Below are 24232 nucleotides of genomic sequence, written 5' to 3'. Positions count from 1 at the left end.
AAAGCATTCCTCACATTTTCTTAAAAATACCTCCAGAGAATGTCCCGATTCTCTCCCGGTCACTTCCCCTCTCTCACACAAAAGCAGATACTCACTCACAGTCAAATGTCAAACGTTTTTATAGAGCGCACAAATCACCAAAAGGTCTCAAGGCGCTAGCAGCCAAGACAGAGAGACAGACCGTGACCGAAGTACCCAAGTACCGAACTTTATTGAGAAAAAAGCCAAGTCTTCAGCTTTCTTCGGGAGTGTAAATGGTCCGTCATAGATAGCAGCTCCAATGGAAGTTTGTTCCAAAGCAAAGGAGCAAAGGATTACAAATTGAGTTTTTAATACACGGCTCCCGCTGCTTTCTTCTTTCCGACTCTGAGCTGGCTGTCTGCACTTCCAGCGCGTGCACAACTTCACGCCTGTGATCTATAGTGCAGGGCCTAATCGGACTCGGTTCTGACAATCACAGCACGATACTGAGATTTCCAGCATGCGACATCCTAAAATAATGCAAAGGAGCCGCTGCTGGATAATTCAGAAATGGCTCGGCGCTGGGCGACACTGGCCCTTTGGCTGTCACAGTGGCGTTGAGACAAACTCCACTTTGACAGCCTCATCCTTAGCGGCAGTAGTTCCACTGAGTCTACCAGTCATGAGTGCCAGTACTCTCCTTGGCAGTGAAAAAGAGCTGGTACTTAGGAGGCTGAAAATAAAAAGTGCCGGTACTCAGTACCTGTGAGTATCGGTCCATTTAAAGCACTGGATAGGAGTATACAATTGTGGAAGAACATCAAAGTCAATATAACAACGTGGGTTGGCGTTCAGAGAGTCTTTATTCAGAGTCGTAATTTGAATAATGTAGTAGGACCAGAGGGTCTTGTGGAAGGGTAGGCCATGGCAGTTAGAGTCTGGGAAGGGTACGTCTTCATTGAGGACGGAATCTGTTCATTAGTAACTTTACTTTTCGTTTGAAGAGGGCAGTTGAAGGGTTGGACCTGGTCTCAGGAGGGCACGAGTTCAACATTCTGGGGGCGGTTTCAGAGAAGGCACGCTTGTAAGTTTTTTTTTTTTTTTTTTTAAACTTGTGTGCCTTCAGTAGAAGAGAGCCTGTGCTTCGTGAAGTTCAATTTTTTCCGATAGGATGAGCTTCTTGGCCGGGCAAGTTGGAGTGTGTGATGAAGAGCTTTATGAGTCAAACAGGCAACTTGTAGATTGATCCTTGCCTCTTTGGGTAGCCAGTTCAGTGTTCTGAGGTCTGGGGGGATGTGATCACTTTTGTTTGAGCCTGTGATGAGTCGAGCAGCTGTGTTAAAGGTTGCCTTCAGAGGTGCCAGTTTTGTTTTGGTAGTCTTGTGAAGTTGGCGCTGCTGTAATCTAGTTTGGAGATCCCTAGCGCTCGAACCACTATCTTTGAGATCAGCAGTTGGAATGAAAGGTTTTAATTTCCTTCGTGCGTGTAGAGGTGCCTCTCATGGCGGCGCTAATGTTATTCTGCATAGAAAGGTGATTGTCCAATATTATTCATAGAGATTTTGTATGAGGTTATGATGAGAGGTGTGCAGTTGAAGGCTGTTAGATGTGAGAGCCATTCATTGATGTAAGGAGTGTGGTTGGGTGGAGAGATTAGGAGGAATTCAGTTTTGAGGGCGTTCATATTTAGATTGTTGCGATTCAACCAATGTTGAGTTCTTAACAAAGAAAAGTGTGGTCATAGTGGCCCGAATGGAAAAATTACTACACCTCATACCGATATGTATACCCAGGTCAAGTTGTCAGTGAGAAGTATCAACAATTCTAGTAAAATTTGTACACATACAGAGGTGCACTCGCACTTCCGGTACCCTACTAACAAAGGTAGCCCCTACACATTAGAAATGCTAATGTAAATCATATAAACATTTAATGAAACTGCACCAAGCACCCTCTTGAGCAGTTGTTTAATCCACAACAGTATTAGATATTGGTAAACGCAATTACATATTTAATATAGATCAGGTGTCCTTGTAAAGGAACATGCAGAAATGTATTCACAAAAAATAGTAGTGTCCAGTTTCTGTTCCCAGTTTCCAAAGTTGATTTATTCTGAGGAGCAACACTTCCAGCAAAACATCAGCCAACACGTGTTTCGTCTCTTTAGTCTTTTTTAAGGCTGAAAATACAGATATAGTACATATTGTTGGTGCTTGTCACAGATTATAGCCACAACTAAAGTACAAATCACTGTAGTTCAATGTTTTAAATAAACATGGAGGTTATCCTCGATGTTCTAGTATTTTAATAAAAGTCATATTATAAAGACGGTAGGGAGGATATGAGAAAAAAGGGAGATAGAAAAGAAATAGTCATAGTGACCAAAGCTTATCTACAAAGCCAGTGGTTCAGTAGAATCATAAGTCTTCACCAACCGTGCTTTCCGTATCTTGTTTTTCACCTATATGTGACATCAAATGCAATCGCAGACACCCAGTTGTGAGAGGTATACTGATATCTATATACAACCCACTGATCCTGAAGTTTTACGGTCCTTTACCAAAATTGATGCACAATGTTCTTCCAAGAAAATTCATAAAGGTCAAAATGCTCAATTGTCAAATTCTGAGCTGTTTAGCCCTCCAACGTATACGCATTAATGATAAAAACAATATTCAAAAATTGTAATATGTAGTCCCACTGTTCCCAAGTTAGGTAGTACTGGATTTGGGTTGCACTTACTTTCCCAATTCCAATACATGATCAAGTCCATTGGGCATTCAATATTTTGCAGCTAATGTCTAGGGGCAAAAAAAAAAGATATGTGTCTAGTCTAGAAAACGACAACGGGTACACCAAACCCATACCATGACTCCCACTGTCACGCCGTGCACGAGTGTCCCATGAACGTTGACCCCAATCATCGAAGCTTAAAGTGTAAGAATGTCACATACCCAAAAAAGACAAAAACAAATAGACCAACCCTCATGTTGACATCAACTGTATAAACACAAAGTTAAACCAGTGGACACATGGTGGTCATCTTTGTGTCCAAACCATGGTGTAAAAAAGAAATAAGTAAAAATAAAACTCAAATGAATATGAAATACATAATTACCGAAGATTTGAGTCGATTCACATAACGTTTGTGTGTAATGACCGGTCGCCCTAGTCAGCGCATGGTAAGCTCCCCTGCTGAAAATCGAAATAAATAATACATACTGGAATAATATTTCTAGATAATGACGCATATGTACTCCGCCCTACTTCTATTCACCATTTCATAGCCAGGTCTTGTATTCTTTAAGGTATTGAAACCCGTATCCTTTCTTGAAACAATTCTGAACATCATTGCTGCAACAAGTAATTCCCTTAACAAATGAAATGAGCTAAATTAGTTCTGACTTCCTCCACTATATGGTACTAACAGCAAACCAGGCCCTGTTTAATGTTCAACCGAGCAGCGCCTCTGTTCACTTACCCGGTATCAAGCATAAGCGTCCGACACGCCAATCCGTTCAGAGTAGTTAAACCAAACGTTCATTGTCATTCGTGTTTATAGAGAGTCGCAGTCATGTGACCTAATCAGAGCTCAAAAGAGCTAAAATGTAATTGTCTCCATGTATAGTAATGGAGCCCGCACCCTCACTACAGTTTCTCCTAAGTCTGGTAATTTCGCCGAAAGGAATTGAGTTGACCTGTGTCGAAGGGTGGGCACTAGATGCATGTAGAAGAGCTTTACACGCTGTGGGTTTTCTAAACAGGCGGGACATGATTTTATTGTCCTTCGCATATATTGTGACATCCAAAAATTCTATTTCAGTTTTACTGTACCTAGATGTAAATTTTAGGTTATAGGTGTTATTATTCAGGTATTCAGTTAAGATCTCAAATTGACCTGCGCTACCTGCCCAAATGATAAAAATATCATCTATATACCGTGTCCAGTAAACTCTGAGTCCTGTTAGTTCTGGGGGTCCCAAGAGCCATAGATGTTTTGCCTCAGATCTACCCATGTACAGGTTGGCGTATGACGGAGAAAATTTTGCTCCCATGGCAACGCCCATAGACTGTCTGTACCATGTGCCTTGATGGATAAAAACATTATTCTCTAAGACTATCTGCGTAAAGTCAAGCTGCATCTCTGTATGGTCAAATAAAGTCGCGTCTCTCTGATATAATGTGTCTTTAAGTGCCTGTAATCCTAAATCTTGAGGGATACTGGTATATAATGAACAGACATCCAGAGTGGCGAAAGATAGTTCATGTGTCCACTCCATGTCCTCCAATTTATTGAGTAAATCTCCAGTATCTTTTAGATTTTATGGCATGTTTTGAACTATAGGTTGTAGATAGATATCTACATACTCAGACAGACGTTCTGTAGGGGACCCAATGCCAGAAATGATTGTCCTTCCTGGAGGAAAGGGTTCTGGCCTGTGAATTTTAGGGAGTATGTAGATACAAGGTGCGCACGGTGTTGGAACAAATAAGTATTTGAATTCTACATCCAAAATCATACCTTGTTCTTTCCAAAATGGCAATCTGGATTCAATGAGTAAGGAGATATCCTTCAAAGGATTACTGGTAAGTCTTAAGTACGCAGCACCTTCTCTCAACTGCCTGTCTATTTCTTGTACATAGTCATCATTACACATGATGACTATGTTTCCCCCCTTATCTGCTTCTTTGATCACAGTTTCTGAATTAGCGGATAGGCATTTTAAAGCTGAGAATTCTGTTTTAGTCATATTGTACACCTGTTTAGTCGATGTCTTGGTTAATTTATCCTCCATACAATATAGTTCTTGACTAACTGCTTTGTAAAAGGAGTCAATCAGATTATCTGCGGGCAGTGTTGGTATGATTCTAGATTTTGGTCTTAGACCACTGTCTGTATCCACATTTGTAGAAATATCAAACTCAGCAAAGGTATCCATAAGGGTGTGTGATGTATCCTCTATTGACAACAGTACATGCACATCATGAACATCTCTTATAGTTTTGTTACAAGGAAGTCTAGGTATGGAACAAGCAGGCACTTGCAAAGTATTCTCATCAAAAAACTTTTTAAATTTCATTTGGCGCACAAATTTGAATAGATCAATATGCAGATTTACAAAATCAGGCTGGGTTGTTGGGCAAAAGTTAAGGCCCTTAGTCAAAACACTTATATCTTGTGGTGATAATTGTACAGAGGAGAGATTCACAATATTGACCACATCCAATGTCATGGGGTTGCATGTTAAAATATCCCCTGATATAGAATCAGTGTGGGCACTCAGCTCTTCGCACCTCGTGATGACAATCTTGTGTTTGTTTCCCCCTCTCTTTGAATGCCTACGGCGTCTCCCCCGCCTTGTCTTTTTGTAGTTGGTTTGTTGTAGTTGTTTCTCGTCCCCTTTTGGAATCGAGCCATTTCCTCTAAAAAAGAAGAGGAATTATGTTTTGGCTGACTTTGGGCAGCAGAAGTACCTAATCACCCTCAGTGTGATTACACTATGTAAGCTCGATAGGTCTGAGTCAGTATTAGAAACTGAGGTTGCTAATGAGACAATAGATCCTTCTTTTGTCATTGAGGAGATTTTAGCCTCGTCATATTTCTTTGCAAATGTAAAAACCCGGCCGGATTTGTAATAATTTTCATCCCTTTTTAGTTTTCTGTTTTTTTTGTCCTTTATATAGAGCTGATGATTGGCCAACACATCCTTAAGAATCTTATAGTTTTTGTCAGTAGCTTCTAGCAAGTTAAGTAACTTAATCTCATTTTCCAATTTGTCTATTTCCACAAGTAGATTGTTACATTTCCACTTAGCGTGGCGGATTAGTATATCTATCATCCCATAGGATGAGCTAACAATCAATTCTTCCCATTCTTTAATCAGATCAGGGTCCAAATCTTCAAAAGAAGGGAATATAATGACTCGTAAGCACCGTGGTACTTGTTTAATGTCTAAGTATCTTTTTAGAATAGTCGCATCCCACCATCGGGATAATTCCTGTTTCCTTAGGCATTCTAACTTAATACATTTCTGTTTGAGACCTTCATGTGTATTTGTAGGTTTGGAACGGACTGTACTGTCAGTTGTCCCAGAGATAAGTTCCTGTTGGAGTATATGTCTTTCAGCATCATAAGACGCCATATTTTAGCATTGAATTCTATTTTTGAAGTAGTAATGCAAAGAACTGAGTGCATTCACACCACATAAACTTAACAATATTTACAAAGGGTAGTAGTGGTTAGATTGGGAGCACATCACCCCATATGTGCATTAAATATCAATGTGGCCTTTTTGAATAACCAGTGCCTAAGCCGGGCCTAAGCTGGGCAGTCCGCTTTCCATTTCGCTGGAGGAAAAGCCAAAGTGGTGGGGCGTTCATGGCATTGCTGACGCTTAGGTAGCAAAGCTTCTCTATATAAACCTAGTACCTCCTGGAGTAACCCACAACTATATTTCTGTTTGGGACGGCTCGTTATTACGTAACTTTTCGTCAATTACAGGTTAGTGTTTTAATGCGAAATAACATATTGAAGTCTGCCTCACCTAGGTTTTACATGCTATGATTCGGTGCGCATTTCATTGAACTGGACTAAGCAATATCTCACTACATGTGATGTGAATTGGCGTTTTAGACGTTTGCCTCTTCACTTTAGATTGCTGTTTCCTTAGACTTGTTAATGGTTGAGATGTATAATTGTTTCTCTCGCTTTTTACACCCCAAATCTATACAGTATATGAATTACTTGCCTTTAAATACAAACTTTGAAGTTAAACAAACGTTTTTCTCTCTTTTCTGTTTTTACAACAAAAAATTTAGGGGCATACTAAATAGCCCGAACGCTGCGATCAAAATTTAATCGTAAGTCTGTTGGAACTCCTATTCGTTATAATATTTAAAGGGTGCCTTGAGTTCACGTACAGAGCTTTAAGTCTATTTCCACATTAAGTAGCTTAGTCCAATAAAAAGACGCTATTTACCATAAAATATGTTTGTAATGCTGTATTCATGTGTATATCGACAGGAGAACTACATATTTGGACTGGTCCCTAGTGCATGTAGTATACGGTCCAACTTTTGAACTACAGAGGCAAATAACTGAAAACGCTTTTAATCACGTTTGTGTGTTCACAATGCATGGTTTTTTCATTACCATTATTGAAGTAAGATTTGTCTAGCTTTTCAGTAATTTCAGCTATTATCTATATAGTAGACTGTACCTTACTTATAGGAAACTCTTCATTATCTTTACAGAATAGACTCTATATTTAAACTGAAAATCAATATATTAAAGATATGAGGCCTATGCAGAAAATTAAATCCTTTCGCTTATGCCCTCTATTAGGCTTTTTAACGTGCATCTTGTGAACATGGAAATATATATTTGATATGGAGCTACTGAATCTTCTTTCTAAGGTACAAATGATACCATTATAATTATTTATAATATACTAATTATATATAGAATTTAACTCCTACCTTTTTAAAACATGTCCTCCTTTTTATTCATTTTCCTTGTGGTTTTCCTGTGGATTAGAAACCTTTTCTTCTAGGGAGCATATATGGTTGCTAGAAGACTCAAATAGTAAAAAGAACAACGAATATCTAAAAGTGCTCGCTGACTATTTTGTTAAGGTATTTTATTTGGATTTGCTCATTGTATGGCAAAAAAACTACTTTTAGCACTAGTCACCTGGTTTGCACTTTTTGTTATATTAGTGCACTTATTTGACACTATTGGTGTACTCTTCTCTTACTATGGGTTCTCTCTGCGGTCTTACTCTTGCTATCTAAACCAAGGTGGCATTAGCACAGCACATTATGACTTATTTCTTGTTCTTTCAAAACTATGGACTATCTTATACTCAGTCCATACGGTTACTTTGATCCTGTTTCCCTTTACTGTCTTATTGTATATGGAGAATGTTTGTAAATATTGGGTTTTATTTTTGGCATTTATTGCAGCCTTGGAAAAGTTTCATGGAAACAAAACACGTGTCGGCTGCCGGTCCATCGCTGAAGTGAAAATAAATTACCAGCTCATCACTGTTTGAACAAATATTGCTTGTTTTGACATCTCAATGTATTTGGAAGACTTGTTTAGTACACTGAACGTAAAGAAATGTAAAATTTGTACTTGTTGAATATATAAAAAATTGGTTTGTAAAACTTAAAATCAAACTTAATCGAGTGCCGAGGTTTACCTCTAGTTTTTGACACATTTATTTATATCGTTGCGAAATTTGCAGAGTGGAGAAACAGTTCTAGGTTTTCACTGTGATTTCGGTGGAGAATTCTGAACTAAGTGCACTACCATGCCCTCTGCCATGTACCTCTGTCTGCATTCTCTGCTGATCATGGTATGCGGCCTTGCCAGTAGTATCTGCTGAGTGCAGGGTGTGACAATTGCCCATACCTTGTGTTTAGTCCCCTGCAGTGAGTGCCCATAGGTAAATGACCTGTGACATATCCATCTGGCAATGGATACAGTTTCTGGCTGCCCAGCATCGCTGCCCGTCTCACTTTACAGTACCACTGAGACCGTAAGCCTCTCTCCAAGACCAGCCGGGAAGGGACTGCATCCTCAGGAGGAGACCACTGAACTGTTGGTTGTGATAACGAGTATGTTTACACTTTAGTTGCTATGGTACTTCTCTCTTTCGGATGGAGATAATGCTATCAGTTTGATAGAATTATGGTGCTTGGTCTTCACATTTCCTTTAGTTTTGGGGATTATTTCTCTCAGTCATGGTGCCTCCCAGAGCAGTGGCTGCCGGTAATTCTAGCAGGGAGGGGTGGCAGGGGGCCACACACACACACTCACATACTCACTCACACCCACACTCGCATGCGCTCACACTCACAACACTCACAAATACACATATATACATACAAACAAACATACATACATACATATATACATTAATACATACATGCACGCACTAACCAAACATAAAAAAATAAAACCTACCTTTACTGCAACTTGGGAGGGAAGCTTCGGAGGTCCCATTAGTGTTGGGACTGCTGCCGTCCCTCATTGACTGACCTTAGGGGATCAGTGAGACTGCTGACCCCACCGCATTCTGTGACGAGGTGTCACTGATTAACACTCAGCCTTTGGCACTTTAGGGCTTAAAACTGAAGTGCCCAGGTCTGAGGCTATCAGGGACGCTCCACTACATCATGAGGGGGAGTGCCTCGAAACACTTTTTACCTCGCCGAGGAGGTCATGCCCACAGGGCTGTGAAATCCTCAGCCTGGCAAAGCTCAGCTCAGTTAGCCAGGAGCCTGTGCATTTAGCACGTCTAGCTGCTAGCTGCCTGACCTAAACAAGAACAGTGTCTGTCAGGTTACCGTTTTTCCCCTAACAGACATTCTTCATGTCGGGGGGGAAAAAGGTATGGGGCATGGCCCCTCCGCCCATACGGATGGGCCGCTGATGCCCCAGATGCACCATGTCCTCTGTTCTTCTGCTCCACATCTTTCATCAAGTCCATGTCTATATTCTCATTGGAAGATGGCGAGGTGGGTCTTATGTTCAGCCTTGACTAGGAGGACACGGCAAGCCTTTGCTACCGATGGTCAAATGTAGGGTCCCAGTAGACACCGTCTTGGAGAGGACAACCTATCTATCCACTAAAGGCAATTGTGGAATTAGAATTATTAAGTCATCATGTCTGTGTCTTTTGCTATCACTTTAAGCCAGATTTCACTGCAGCACCACGTGTACATGGCCTTGCAGCTCTAGCTGAACTTGAACGAAGCCTTTGTTGCTGTGAGCGGTCAATCCCCAATTAAAATGATAAACTTGATTGCTATGCCAATATGTTGATTTCATTTTGTGTGCGTTTTGTTTCAGACGTTGCTCTTAGCTTTACTTTTTTGACAACAGAAGATGGATCGGCTGCTGCCTGAACTCTGTGGGACCAGCCCCTCAGACCCGCTTCCAGTCTGGAAACATGGGAGCATCGGGTACTGCTTCAATCAGCTGGTGCTGAGTGCTCTCCCACACCTTCTGCTGGCTGTAACTAGTGCCTGCTATGTGGGCATTCCCAGGTAGGTATACAACCTCTAAAATGGCCAAGTTTGGTATTGCTGTTATCATAGGTGAACACTGTGATAGATACCACATTCTGTTACTTTCCTACCAGCTATATGTATGACCATTTGTGATAGTAGAAGTTGGCCTCCTTGCAGAGAGACCATACTGAGGGGGACTCTGAATGCCTCTACCACTCGCTATACTTCAGTGTCGAAGCAGCAGTACCATCTTTGACTGCCAGGCCTTGTTGAGTCTGCTCCTCTTGCCACTGTGCCAAACCGCATGGGAGTTGGACATGGCAAGACTAATTAGCGAAATGCTTCGTGGTAGAGAAAAAGAGAGTGGGAAGTCAAGCTAGTCTTACCAGCTAGCTGAGTGGGCAGACCTGAACGACTTGGCTGTGAGGAGAGTGTGAGATGGAGAACAGTGGCAGAGAGAAAGTAACAAGCACGTGGATGTGGCTGCAGGGTTATCAAGCAGAGGAGGTGGAACAGGCTGTCACAGGGAATTGCCTGTGAAAAAAAGGGAAAACTGGGCAAACAAAAGTGTAAATGGCAGTCAGAGGAGTGTATATAACAACAAGCCCCTGAATAGGCCCGGCAACATTTTTGTTACACCAGCAGAATCTTGTGCAATTTCTGATGTTTCACATTATGCTTGTTAAATGAAATTCCAGAAATTACAACATCACACCTAGTTGCATGATAAAAAGCTTCAGTGCAAAAAAAGCTGTTGCAGGAGCACAAGAATACTTCAGTTAGTATGTAAATGTAAGTAGTTTGCATATCATTTTCTTAAATGCTAGTATGGAACCCTTAGTTTACTTTTGTTTATCTTTGTCTAAAGGTTTTTATTATTCTTTGGATTATGAAGTTTGTCCCCTTGAAGAAGGGGTTTTCACCAAAATGCATTATTTTGTACTTCTAATTTCCACGGCATTGAATAAATAAAAAAATCCTCTGGATGTAAGCTAAGGCTTCAGACCTACCTTTGTAGAAAATTATGAAGAAATAGCTAGTAATGACATACTAATTAAATTGCAACGTGTTAAAATTTGGGAAATCGTTTACATCACTATTATGAGATACTGTGCTAGTTCCTTAGTATAATTTTCTTATGCGTTTGATTGCTCTTGGATTTTTCCTAGCAGCACGAACATGTGCTTTGTGTGCTTCGAATACTTTTATATGTTCTTTTAAAGAAAGAGATCAGATTCCAACATCTTTAATTTTAATGAAGTCATAGACATGTCACAGGTATTCATGAGGCCCCTTAGCCAATACCCAATCTCCAGTGTCAAATTGAGTATTGCCGAATGGGCCACTCAATTACATAGGTTTTCCGACACTTAAATATCTGCTACATAAATACCCTACTCCTCCCCCCCCCCCCGACACCTGTGAGCTCTTCTTCAAAGACTACAGTCCTACATGAAGTACCTTAGGAGATACCATCCCCTGTTGGTGCTTCTCCTAGGAACCAGTGTCATAGAATATTACATATATGGACGCAGAGAAAAAAGTCATTGGTGATATGATGGGCCCTATTTATGTTGTTACTAACCCCACAACACTGTCTTTAATGTTGTTGTTAACTTTAGTCTCTGTATTGCTTGTTTACATAAAGACATCCAGTTGTAATCAAGCATGAACCACACAAGAGTAAGTACCTTTGACATGTGAATTTATCTTATGACACTTTGTGCTAAAATTGGTCTCTGTATGGTTTTATTAGGCCCCCAAAATCTCCGAGAACCATCAGGTGGTTCTTCAGGTGTTGATATTAAACCTTAGAGTAAACCAGCTGGTGCAACACCTCATAGTCATAATTCCCTGTTCAATTCCTTGGAACTGGTTTAGGAGCCCTTTACCTGGTCTCCATCATAGGGACTTAACTCAAACCATAAATTATTCAGGAATTTATAAAGCACGGCTGCTCATCCGTAAGGGTCTCAAGGCGCTGGGTGGGGGTAGGCTGCTGATCCTTCTGGGCGTGGAGATTCAGTCGTAGAGCCAAGTCTTGAGATCCTTCCTGAATTGGGTAAGTGAGGGTGATTGCTTGAAGTGGAGGGGCAAGGGGTTTGAGGTCTTGGCAGCGAGGTAGGAGAAGGATCTTCCTCTGGTTCTGGTCTTGTGGATCTGTGGGACGGTAGCCAGGGCAAATTGGGCAGAGCAAAGCTGTCTGGCGGTTGCGTGGAAAGAGAGGTGATGGTTCAGATATGCTGGTCCTGCGTCATGGAGTGCATTGTAGGCATGTGTGAGGATCTTGAAGGTGGACAGTTCCTAGGTACATGCCTCTCAAAGACTTTTTAGCCATCTGACTTCACCACTTCACAAGTTCTGGTTCTAACCCTCATTGGAAAAGACTCGCTACTGCAGAAGACTAGAATACATAGGCTGATCCTCTTTCCGTCCTACCCTCTCTAAGTCTTCCATTCATCCCTCTCTCTACATTCCAGTGTCCAATCCTCTTTCAGCCCTTCCCTGTCTCTTTTCTGGTCTATGCATCAGCTGTTGTACTTATAGGCAGCGTGTGTGTGTGATGTCTTCTGCATGTAAGACACCACTTGCTTAGGGAGGGCCACAGGTGTAGAAGGTGGGTTAGCAAGTTCCAAGAAAATCTGGAGAATATTTTTTTGATGATGTAGAACATAGGACATAACTCATAAAATAGTTATTTTCAAACTTCTTGGATTCAAGCTTGTAGTCTTCCTCAGTTTCTAATTTGTTTGATTTGTGTTAGTTTACCTTGGTCACTAGCCAACATCCTATACATCTTTTTGTAGATATTACTTTTTGAATTCCCTAACAATATGCCTTGTTTATTATAGATTTCCTGGATCTGAACACTGTCCCAGACGTGCTTGGAAGTGCCGGATAACTTTTTCTTTCCTCTTTGCTGTTCTTGCCATCATCAGTATTATCCTGGAGGCTGTTTTTCTAAAGCAGGGAACAATTGCCTTGGAAGTGTTGACTGGTGGAATCTCAGCACTGGCCTGGATCACTCACGGCATAGCTCTATTCAGGCTCCACAGGTCAGCAAATTGCATCTCTAGAGGCCCCTTGGTCTTGGTTGTCTTGGTGCTCCTTCCTGTGCCATCCTTGGTCATTAAGTTTGTGTGGTATAGCCATAATGGACTGGCATCATATCCAATGCTAACTGGACCCATTTTGAAACTTATTGTCACTGGCCTCCAGCTGGCCTGTGTTTCCACCTACCTACTTGCGTTCATGTGTCCCATTTCCACTCACCAAGCCTTTAGCACCATAAGTGACCCCTTGGTTTACAGCCCTCTTCGGACTGATTCATGGGCCATAATGTGCGAGTGGCAGAATATTGGTGAAAATAATGAGAGTTGGCTTTCACGTTTCTTCTTCCATTGGATGAATCCTTTGTTGAAACGTGGATACCAAAAAGATCTGAAGCAGCCTGATGATGTCTATCATTTACCATACAATCTCAAAACGCAAACAATCCGCAAACGCTTCAATGCCTGCTGGCAACTAAAGAATGCCACCCTGAAGTGGGCATCTGGTTTGGCCAACCAAGATGGCAGCAGCAGACTTCTTAGTCCCATAAATGACGCAGATGGCAGTTTTCTTCCTCTTGGTACTTCAGATATCCAGAAGGAGGTACGCTTCTTGTCTGTACTCAACTCAGCCTATGGTCTGAGGTACTTCTCACTAGGGATTGTCAGGGTAGTGGTCAGTGCCTTGACCTTTGCAGGCCCTCTTTTGCTCAATCGCTTGGTGAATTTTATGGAGACACGGCAGGAACCTTTGAGCCATGGACTACTCTGTGCCTTCGGGCTTTTTGCCTGTTCTTTTCTTGGTGCCCTGTTGCACAATCAATTTGAATATGAAGTGCACAAGGTAGAGCTGATGGTCAGAGCTGCAGCTGTGTCCACCATCTACCGTAAAGCTGTGAAGGCCAGCAGCAGTAGCCTGTCTCGCTTCTCAACGGGTGAAGTCGTCAACTTCATTAGCACTGACTCGGAGCAGCTGACCCACTTCTGCTTTGCCTTTCATGAAATCTGGATCTTGCCAACCGAGTTTGCTGTCACCTTCTATCTGCTGTACCAACAAGTTGGATTAGCATCCCTGGCAGGTCTAGGACTCACACTGCTTCTCGTGCCAGTAAACAAGTGGATTGCCACCCGTGTAATGAACAACAACTTCAGCTTCCTGGAGCACAAGGACACACGTCTTAAGGTAAAATGATTTCTATACATTGCATTACTCCTGGGCATGCACTGCAGTACTGTATTAAACAAGCTCACTAAATGTGACATCCCTGCTGATAGAACACTACTTTTCTCATTCTTGATCCTACAATTAGAAACCACATTTTGAAAAATACTCCGTAGTCTATGGATGAGTGTCAAGTTCTTTGGATGCTGCTCTTGTCCTGGGTATAGGTCAGAAAGCAGAACCGGCCGTACCATTCAAGATGTCAGCCAATATCTTCACAACCAAGATGTTAAATGGCCTTGAGTTCTGTGGCTTCCAGTGCCCCAGTAGATTGTGGGATTGTTTCTTCATCAAGGGACTGTAGTTTAACCAAACGCGTGAACATTATACCCAGAAACTTGAATAGAAGCATCCATAAGCCATGGAGAAGTATGTTAAGAAAAACCATAAGTCTCAAATGTTGTGAGACAAGTATGTAACATCTAGGTAAAGGTAAGGTGCTATATTATTCCTACTAGAGTATTGAGAGCACCACACTACTATCAAAGTACACCTCTTCCCGGGTTTGTAGTCCATGCCTGTCCTACTGTGCATCATGCAGCAGAATAAACCTAGAGACATCTTCAGAGCTTATACTGCACATCTCTGCACTAGTCTGGAGAGCACTATGAGAGAGGGAGAGTAAAAGAGAGAGAAGGTCATGGAGAAGGAGCGAGAATTAGCATGTTGCGTTAGTGCAACTGCTCATAAACCACAGGAGGAAAGGGCTCAGCCAGCCTTTATGTCTGACACTCTAAGTGAAAAGCGTCCGATTTGTTTTCTGATTTTCCTCATTTTATTGTGTTTTTTTTTTTTATTTCTTTTTATTAAACAGTTCAACCAACCAAGTGACATACTCATAGATTCCCAATGTTTCTCAATGACATTCCATACATTTGAAATTATTACACAGTTGTAGCAGTTGGTGGATCAAGGGGACTCGCGCACTTCCGCGTCCTCTTGACGGGCCGGTGGGGCACAGATATCTCAACTGTAGTGATTCCAAGCCTCCCAGACCCCGCCCCACTTCCCTGGGCACCCCCTGGCAGAGTAGACCGACTTCTCCCTAAACATACACCAGTCCAGGTCTTCTGCCCATTTTTCAATCCGGGGTGGCTGGCTAGCCCCCCACAACTGGGCAATATTGCGCTTCGCTATCATGAATGCCAACGTTGCCCATAGTGTTTTAGGTTCAGGTCTGTGGGCTCCCAGACATTCAGGATGCATCTGCGGGCCTCTGGCTGCAAGTCTATCCCCAGGACCGCCCTCAGCGTGTGGTGTATCTCTCCCCAATACGCCTGTATGTTTTGGCAGTGTCGTAGTATGAGTGAATGTCCCTAGTTCCCCACATCCCCTTCTGCACTCTCCACTCTCTGAACGACCCATCCGGACCAGACAGGGCCCTGTGAAGTATCTTAAGTTGCACCAGTCTCAGCCTCATCTGGATTGCCACCACTCGCAGGGAAGAGACCGCCACCTGCCAGTCCTCATCGTCTAGTTCTAGACCGTCGTCATTCCAGTGGCGTCATATGTTAATTAACGGATCCTCCATGTTATTTATCAAGTTCTTATAAATCAGAGAGATGGTTTTCTCGGGAAGATGGCCGTCTAACACCCTGTCCTCTAGGGGAGAAGCGCCTGGGCGCGTTGTGCCCCTGGGGATGTGCGTGAGCAACGCATGTCGGACCTGAAGGTAACGGAGGAGCTCACTATCGTTCAATTTATACTGCAACTTAAGGGAATCAAATGTGTGTATTGTACCCTTCTTCCATATGTCTCTTATGTGTGTGACCCCTATAAGGTCCCACTTATCAAACTCCTTGGACTTCCAGAGACTTCCCAACTTCTCCGAGCTCCAGAGCGGGGTGGCCAGTGTGAACTTCCCTTCCCATTTAAGGTGTCTGTTCACCGCATGCCACACCTGGACAGCATGCGCCGTAGGCCCTGTAAGTGGAAATCTGCGGGGCCCGGCATATAGCGCTCTGGTATAGTCTCCTCCCGGTAGCTGCCATCGGTCCATAGTGAATCCAGGGTCATTTGGCCGCCCGTATATACCGTGATTAACAGCCGCCAACTGAGAAGCCCAGTAATATTTCCTTAAGTCGGGCAATCCTATTCCCCCATCATACCAGGGGAGTGTGAGTTTAGAAAACGCTATGCGGGGTTTACCATCCCAAAGCAGCTGCCTCTGGAGGGCCTCTATTTCCCTAAAGTAAGACGCAGGGACCGGGTCCATCGTGCTCTGGAGCGCGTATAAGAACCGGGGCAGAGCCATCATTTTAAAAAGTACCACTCTGCCCAGCATAGAGAGCGGGAGAGCTTTCCAGCGCACCACGTCATTCCTGAATCTCGACAGGAGAGGGCTCAGATTGTTAGTGTAGCGGAGTTTTGGGTCCAGTGTTATGTAAATGTCAAGGTATCTAAAGCCTTCCTGTGCAATCTGTATCGGGCAAGCGTCTGGAACGACCAACGGGTCACCCCTAAGGACATAGAGCACCGATTTGGACCAATTTATCGCGGAGCCTGAGTGCCTCCCGAAAATCGCCAACACGTCCAAAAAACAGGTCAGGGACCCCCTCGGGTTAGTGAGATAAAGCAGAATGTCATCTGCATAAATGAGATTTTGTCTTCCCATTCCATTGACCATCGCAGTCCACGTATAGAACGGTCCTGTCGGACCCACGCTGCCAATGGTTCCAAGGCCAGGGTAAAAAGGGGTGGGGACAGGGGACAACCCTGTCTGGTTCCCCTGCTCAGATGGAAATCGGGGGACCTGCGGTTGTTCACTACCACTCGGGCCATCAGAGTAGAATACAGAAGGCATATCCAGCCCGTGAATTCCGGGCCGAAACCCAGTTTGTCCAACACTGCGAAGAGATAGGGCCACTCGACCATATCGAATGCCATAGTGGCGTCCAATGATACCAACGCCATCGGCTCCTGAATTGTTGGAGTCCTACCCAGAACTCTGTGCAGCCGTCGCAGGTTGAGGGCTGTATTTCGATGTGGCATAAAGCCCGACTGATCTGAATGGATCAAGGTGGTGATGACTTTAGCCAATCTTGTTGCCAGCAGCTTTGCCAGGACTTTGGGTTCTACGTTTAACAACGAGATAGGTCTATATGAGGAGCAGCTTGTCTTAGGCTTGCCTTCCGTAGGGAAGTTGCCCCCTCTCCTTGCTTTCTTCAAACATAGAACGAAGAAACATAGCCATTCTATTGGATCTCAATTTATTGAGCGCTATAGGAATGCCATTGGGCCCGAGGCTTTCCCAGAGTGTCTCCCTCTGATGGCTTGTGCCATCTCATCATCTGTGAGCGGGGATTCCAAATAGTCTTTATTTTCGCCTGATAAGATGGGCAGCTGGATATCTCTGATCATCTCCCTATTGTCCGCTTCCACTAAACTTGCCCGCTGTACTATACACCCCCCAATAATATGTCGCGAACTCGTCCCCTATAGCTTGCGGGTCCGTAATAGTACCGGAGTTCTCCGCCTGTATCTCCGGCACCAGCCTCGACGCCCATTCCCTCCTTTCCAGCCATGCAATTAGCTTTCCCACTTTGTCTCCATATTCGTATATTCTGCTCTGAACCTCTCCGTTCTGCACCCTGGCTCGTTCTCTGGCAATGCTACCGAACTCGTCTTGCCGTAATTTCAAACGGTGAAGGCCCTCAGGGGTCACCGACCGAGACACCTCTCCTTCTAATTTTAACACTTCCTCTTCTGCTTTTTCCAAATCGGCCTGCCGTTCCCTCTTTTTCCTTGCAATCAGGGATACAGCCTCCCCCCGAATGACTGTCTTATATTCCTCCCACAAGGTCTGTGCTGAGTCCACCGTGCCCTGATTCTCCTGAAAGTATCTGTCTGTGGGATAACTATGCTTTTCTTTGTCGAAGGGTCCCTCAATTAACACAGGTTGATAGGAGCTATCCTACCTGCGTTCGTCTGGTCAGATTCCATTTTGAGCCAGATGGGGGAGTGATCCGAGACACCCCTACCCAGATGACGCATATCCCGGAGGGTGTGGGCCTGAGCGGCTGGGACTAGCACATAATCTATCCTCGATAAACTATGATGCGCGCATGATACATGTGTATATTGCTCTCTGTCTGGGTTGTGCACCTGCCAGCCGTCTATTAGCCCCATTGTGTCCAAAAAGTCAGGGAGCCACCTTTGCGCCGGTCTCAACGTACGGGCGGGATGTCGGTCTATTTCACCATCCATTACCACGTTGAAGTCACCCTCTAACACCAGGGGGCCCAGGGGCAGCGTTAGGAAAATAGAGCCCAGATCCTGAAACGTATCCGATTGAAGGCCAGGTGGGACATAGGTGGAGACAAAGGTGACTATTTTCCCTTCCCACTGACCCGATATACCAATATACCTACCCCTCTGGTCGGACCATGTAGCTTGAATAGTCAGGGGGAATGAGTTTTTAATCAATATGCCGACTCCCCTCGACCCTGTGGTGAATCCTGCATGTGCCACCAGCTTATAGCCTCCTTTGTGGAGGGCCATGCATCTATTCCCAATTAGGTGTGTCTCCTGCAAAAGTACCACGTCTGGAGAGTGCCGTCTAATATACTGACTAACCATACCCCTCTTTATTTTGTCACCTAGTCCGTTCACATTCCAACTCAGCACGCTTATCCCCGATCCCCGTCTATCGCTCGTCATTGGATTGGTATAGAAACTTCACTTGATGCTGTCAAAACAATGAAAACTACAACCATTCTCGCAAACAGTGCGACCCCGAATACAAGGATCGCCGCCAACCCCATCCCCCTCCCCCCTCCCTGCACCCCTGCTCGTGGCTTCTGCCCATCCCCAACTGGTAGTGTGCCTGTCGCCCCACACTCTAAATCTACTGTTTAACTAAAGGAAGTAATGAGGAGGAAAGCCGGTGCCCCCACCCCCCCCCCCAGCCCAACTCAAAATAGTTTCCCTGAAGCCGATACAGCCCACTAATGTCATATATTCTCAGAGGTTAAGCGGGGGAATCAGCCGCGGGCAATCCCCAATACCTGATATTACACAATAGTCTCTTGTATCTGCGGTCCATTCAGTCCTGCTCCTGCGGTGCGCCTTCTCCGTCTCGATCTCGCCCCCCCGGGCCACCAGGGGGGGCTGTCGACCCAGTCCGAGGCCACCTCCGGGTTATCAAAAAACCAGGCTCTCCGGGCGAGCTCCACCCTCATGTGTGCCGGGAACATCATTGCGTATTTCATCCCCTTGTCTCTTAGTTTTTTCTTTACTGCAAGAAAGTTCCGGCGTTGTTTCTGCACAGTTTGCGTGAAATCAGGGAAGAAAGAGAGGGTTGCATTTTCATATCACAAAGGGGGCCCCGAGCGAGCCGCCTGCAGGATCACGTCCCTGTCTCCGAAGTTCAACACCCTAGCAATCATCGGACGTGGGGGCGCACCAGGTTTGGGGCACCCTCCCGGGGACTCAGTGTGCACGCTCGATGGTGAAGAAGTTACCCAGTTCCTTAGGCTTGAGGTGCTTAAGAATAAGGTCTTCCACAAACAGTTCCGGGGCTGGGCCTTCAGAGTTCTCGGGCACCCCTAGGATACGTACGTTGCTGCGTCGGGCTCTCCCCTCGTATTCATCCAGCTTGCGTTCGGTCAGGTCCCGAGAATTTTTAAGGTCTTGCACTTGCTGTTGGAGCAACGCCACGTCATCGGCTAGACTGGCAGACTTTATATCTAGCGACTTGACCTTTTCATTCACTTTCGTGAGATCTGCACGGATAAGATTTACTTCTATTGTGACTGTGTCCAACTTATTGTCCAGCAACTCCATTTTCTGTCCCAGCGACGGCTTGACTCCGTCTATGGCTACCATCACATCGAGCAACGTTAGTTCGATTGGAGGGCCCGAAGAGTCCCCTCCCCCCCCGCCGATAGTGAACGTCCTGAGTCTGCAGGGGAGCCCTTAGGCATTGTATATCGGTCTTATTTGTTGGTCTGGACCTGCCTCGCTCCTTTAGATGACCTTGGCTGGTGCTTGTCGACTTCTGGTTCGGTCGCCATTGGAAGAGCTACTCCCCGAGCGTGTCAGCACCCTTTCCTCCTGCAAAGAGTTATAGGGGGTCTAGGCCAGGCCCACAAGGCAAGTTATCCACAGCTGCATTTCTCTGTCAAGGTGGATCCGAGCTGGCCCAGCCCCAGGGCACCCCGTGCTCCCACGCAGTGTGTTAGTGCGTGACCTCCTGTGCCCCAGGAGCAACCCTATTTGCGTTGACGCTGGAACTCCCCGTAGCCTATAGTCAACACCCCCTTGGCCAGCCCCGCTACTCTGTGATGGTCCAAGTCAGCTTGGGGCTTTGTCTCGGCCCCCCATCTAAAGGGCTCCGATCTGGGCTGCCGTTCTCCGCCACCGGGTCTCCACCTCTCAGTTAGCCAATCTGCCCCTGCGACCCTCCCTGGTGGCTGTCTTCCCAGTATGCCGCCTCTCAGATGCCGGATCTCACCCTTCGGGGCGCACAGCACATTTCCCCTCCAATATATCCCGGATGTAGGAAAAAAGGGGGGAGGGGGGAAGGACCAAGAGCCTGCAGCCCTCCTCGCACCCCCTCGCCTCCTTAGGGTTCCGCTGTGGCCTCACCGCGCTCTCCTGGCTCTCAGCTACACCGTGTGCCTCTGGGCCTTTAATGCACAGCCGCCGCTCTGGGGATCACACGCGAGGGGTCGCTCCAACGCGCCCCCCCTCGTTTCTCTCGCCTCCGAGGATTCTTAGCGGCTGCCGCCGCCGGCGTCCGGAGGCCGCAGCAAGACCGGCGACTTCCGGTTTGCGGCCCGATGTTGTTAAATGATAATCCGGCTGCAGCCCACACTCGAGCCCCGGGGGCGATGCAGGCTGCGGTTTTGAGTCCCCGTATCGGCGGCCCCCGATGTCACAGTGGGGCCGGAGTTGCCATCTGGAGCGCCACCGGTTCTGAACTATCGGGCGGTTTGCTCCAGAATCAGGATGGGTGCCAGGATCTTGTGGCCGGGGGACGGGTGCCGTGGAGCCGAGATCTTACGTGGCCATCTTGGGCCGGCGCGTGGCTCCTCCTGTGTTCTGTTTTTAATTAGAGTTTATGAGTTCCTGAATGGTGGGAAAGGAGCCGTTGCAAGTCCCAGAGACATGCAGTGGCTACAGATCCTTACTGTCTGTTTTTGGAAACCAAAGAGTTGGCATAGTTAGACCGATGCTGAGGTGAAGGGCACCAGGTGGGATACATGCCAACATTTTTGAACAGGAAGATTTTGAAAGAAAATCTGGGCATGGATTTTCTGCATTGTGTTATTTTGCAACAGCGGCAATTTATGTAGGGAAACACATAAAATAAAGCCATTTGTAGCTTCAGAAATTGTGAGTATCCCACCTGAATCAGGTCTGTTGGCATGTAAGGGATGGGCCTCATCGTTTCTGGAATCAAAAGTCACTTCATATTCAGGCCCAATATATGTACCGCCGTCTGCCTTGTCTGCACCATTGTCTTCAAGCATTCACACTGCCAAGGAACAGCATTGTCTCCAAGGGCGCACACGTTGGCCTGAGACTGTATTTCAATACCCTTCAGCACAGTGTGTTCAGCGTGTACAGCGAGCCTGACAGCTACACTAGAGCATGTGATTAGTGCTGGTGAAGAGAGGACAGAGGTGGACACTATACAGACAGCGGGTGCTGTTTGATTCCTTATCTATCACTTGAACATGATATGATCCTCCTTGTCTCCCTTCTCCGCAAAGACCAAGCATGCTCTGATCTGGGGCCTCTTCAGGCATCACAATTAAGAGGAGACGTTGGCTAATCGGTGTTGTACCTGGGCTATTATGCAGGATCTCTCCCAGACTTTTTGCCTTACTTCCCCCCTTTTTACTGAGTTCATTTTTGTTGTTTTTAGTACTCTGGACACTTTACCACTGCTAACCAGTGCTAATGTGCATGTACTCTCTACTTAAAACATGGTAACATTGGCTTGCCCACAATTGGCATATTTAATGTACTTATAAGTCTCTAGTATAGTGCACTATATGTGTTCAGGGCCTGTAAATTAAATTCTACTAGCGGGCCTGCAGCACTGATTGTGGCACCCACTTAAGTAGCCCTTTAAACATGTCTCAGACCTGTCATTGCAGAGCCTGTGTGTGCAGTTTTAAACTGCCATGTCGACCTGGCAAGTCAGCCCTCTTGCCAGGCCTAAACCTTCCTTTTTAATACAAACATATGTCACTATTAGGGTAGGCCCTGAACATCCCCAAGGGCAGGGTGCAGTGTATTTGAAAATTTGGACATGTCCAGGTTTTTCACTACTACAAGGCGTATCTTGCCTAAAGGTTAACATTGGGATTACCTTATTCCATTTTATAAGTGTAATTTCCAATTGGGACAAGATGGGAATTTCAAGTTTGGTATCTCTGGACTTACAATTTAAAATTGCAACTTATGGTGAAGTCGGATTTTAAATTGTAAGTCTGAAAATGCTACTTTTAGAAAGTTGGCATTTTCTTACTTTAATCATTCTCTGCCCCACGTCCTAGCCCATAGGAATAGGGCACAAGCTCTGACCTAGAAGAGCAGCCTCCATTTGGTGGTGGAGTCAGTGACAGGGAAGGTCGAGGTGGCTCGACCGGTGCTTGTCCGTATCAAGGGGTCCAACTGGTGCAGCGGGCAAATCTGCTGGCGTAAAACCAGTAGGGGCCCCCACCGAACCCATGGTGCCTGATGGTGCGACTGCGGGGACGAGCCGCCCAAATATTAGGTTCATGGTCTCATAAAACTCATATAGTTGGGTAGGGGTGGCTCCAGGAAACTCAGGGAGGTGCGGAGACGGCCCTGTCACAGGATCAACCGCGGAATCCGGCGGATGTTCTCTTGTCTCATTGGATTACTTTGACGGATTGGGCGAAGTCCTCTTCAACTTCCTGTTCTTTTTATGCTTGTGGGACTAACCTGAACTCTGGGACGCCTTCTACGGCGACACCGATCACTTGGAATGGCTCGGCAACCAATCCTGGGACCTTCCTCTCAACCAGGATAGAGACCATCGTGGCATCACGCATTGAGCAGCAAGGAGCTTGAGGGACTGCTCCCTCAAGGCCTTGGGGTGCGTGGCGCGACAGTCGACGCAGATCTTGGAGTCATGGTCGCGCTTGAGACACCAAAGGCAGATGAGGTGTGGATCTGTTACCGCCATTTGGCGATGACAGGTACCACAAGGCTCGAAACCAGCTTTCTTTGTGGACATCCCTCCCGCACCAGGAGACAAAGTCTCAAAAATCTTCGACAAAAGGGTCGAAAAAATGTCAGTCAAAAAGTGAATGGGGGTAGTGTTTCTCTGGATCTGTGCTGACTGGCACGAAATAACTGACCTCAGCATGCTGGGGTGGTGCCTATATAGATACTGCACGTGTTATTTCCGGCACAGATGACGCCACATACCGCTGCGCAGGGAAACTGCTCAGATTCTTGGATCCAGTCTGACGCGTGGGGAATATTCTAAGGCAGTGGTTCCCAACCTGTGGTCCAAAGACCTCTGGGGATCAGCAAAGTCTCATAAGGTTGTCCGCAACTACTTAGAATCTCTGTACAAGTGACTATGGCTTCTCATTGTTCCATAAAAATGTTTTCAAGTATTTTTGGCTAGTTTACGCCAGCCCATTTTATGGTAACCCCATTTCTCCTAACAGGTTTAATAGGGAGCGCTATTGCCAATACCTCTAGTTTGTTAAGGGCGATGTTTAGGGTGAGATTTAGCACAGCAGGATCACTAAGCACTGTACTTTCAATTTTGATCATTATGTGGTCAACGGTGGAAGTATGCCCATTTCCGTAAAACAGCAGGCACCACAAATCCATTTTCTCCAATTTTCTGCTCTATCAGTTCTGAATTTAGTTTGTATATGAGTTTGGTTAAGGAGTCCCCATAGGAATCGTGGGGAAAGTGGAGTTGTTCAGTCCCATAATAATCTACAAAGCTACAAACTGTGCTATTAGTGCTCTGACATTT

At 45.3% G+C, this 24232-nt stretch overlaps 1 protein-coding gene across 2 annotated transcripts in view; it reads left to right on the top strand.

The window, feature by feature from the left end:
• LOC146816450 (ATP-binding cassette sub-family C member 10-like) overlaps positions 1-24232 on the top strand; it is a 351699-nt gene that overhangs the window by 30553 nt on the left and 296914 nt on the right. For both annotated transcript variants that reach the window (XM_085610292.1, XM_085610293.1), the window contains exons 2-3: positions 9821-10017; positions 12834-14214. In XM_085610292.1, the coding sequence (XP_085466418.1) occupies positions 9857-10017; positions 12834-14214 (1542 nt within the window). In that variant the 5' untranslated portion in view covers positions 9821-9856. The remainder of the gene's footprint in view (positions 1-9820; positions 10018-12833; positions 14215-24232) is intronic.

The sequence above is a fragment of the Triturus cristatus genome, chromosome 6, assembly GCF_964204655.1.
Source record: "Triturus cristatus chromosome 6, aTriCri1.1, whole genome shotgun sequence".
Taxonomy (NCBI): Eukaryota; Metazoa; Chordata; class Amphibia; order Caudata; family Salamandridae; genus Triturus; species Triturus cristatus.
The sequence above is the reverse complement of the archived record's forward strand: the minus strand, read 5'-3'. Positions and strand labels throughout refer to the sequence as shown.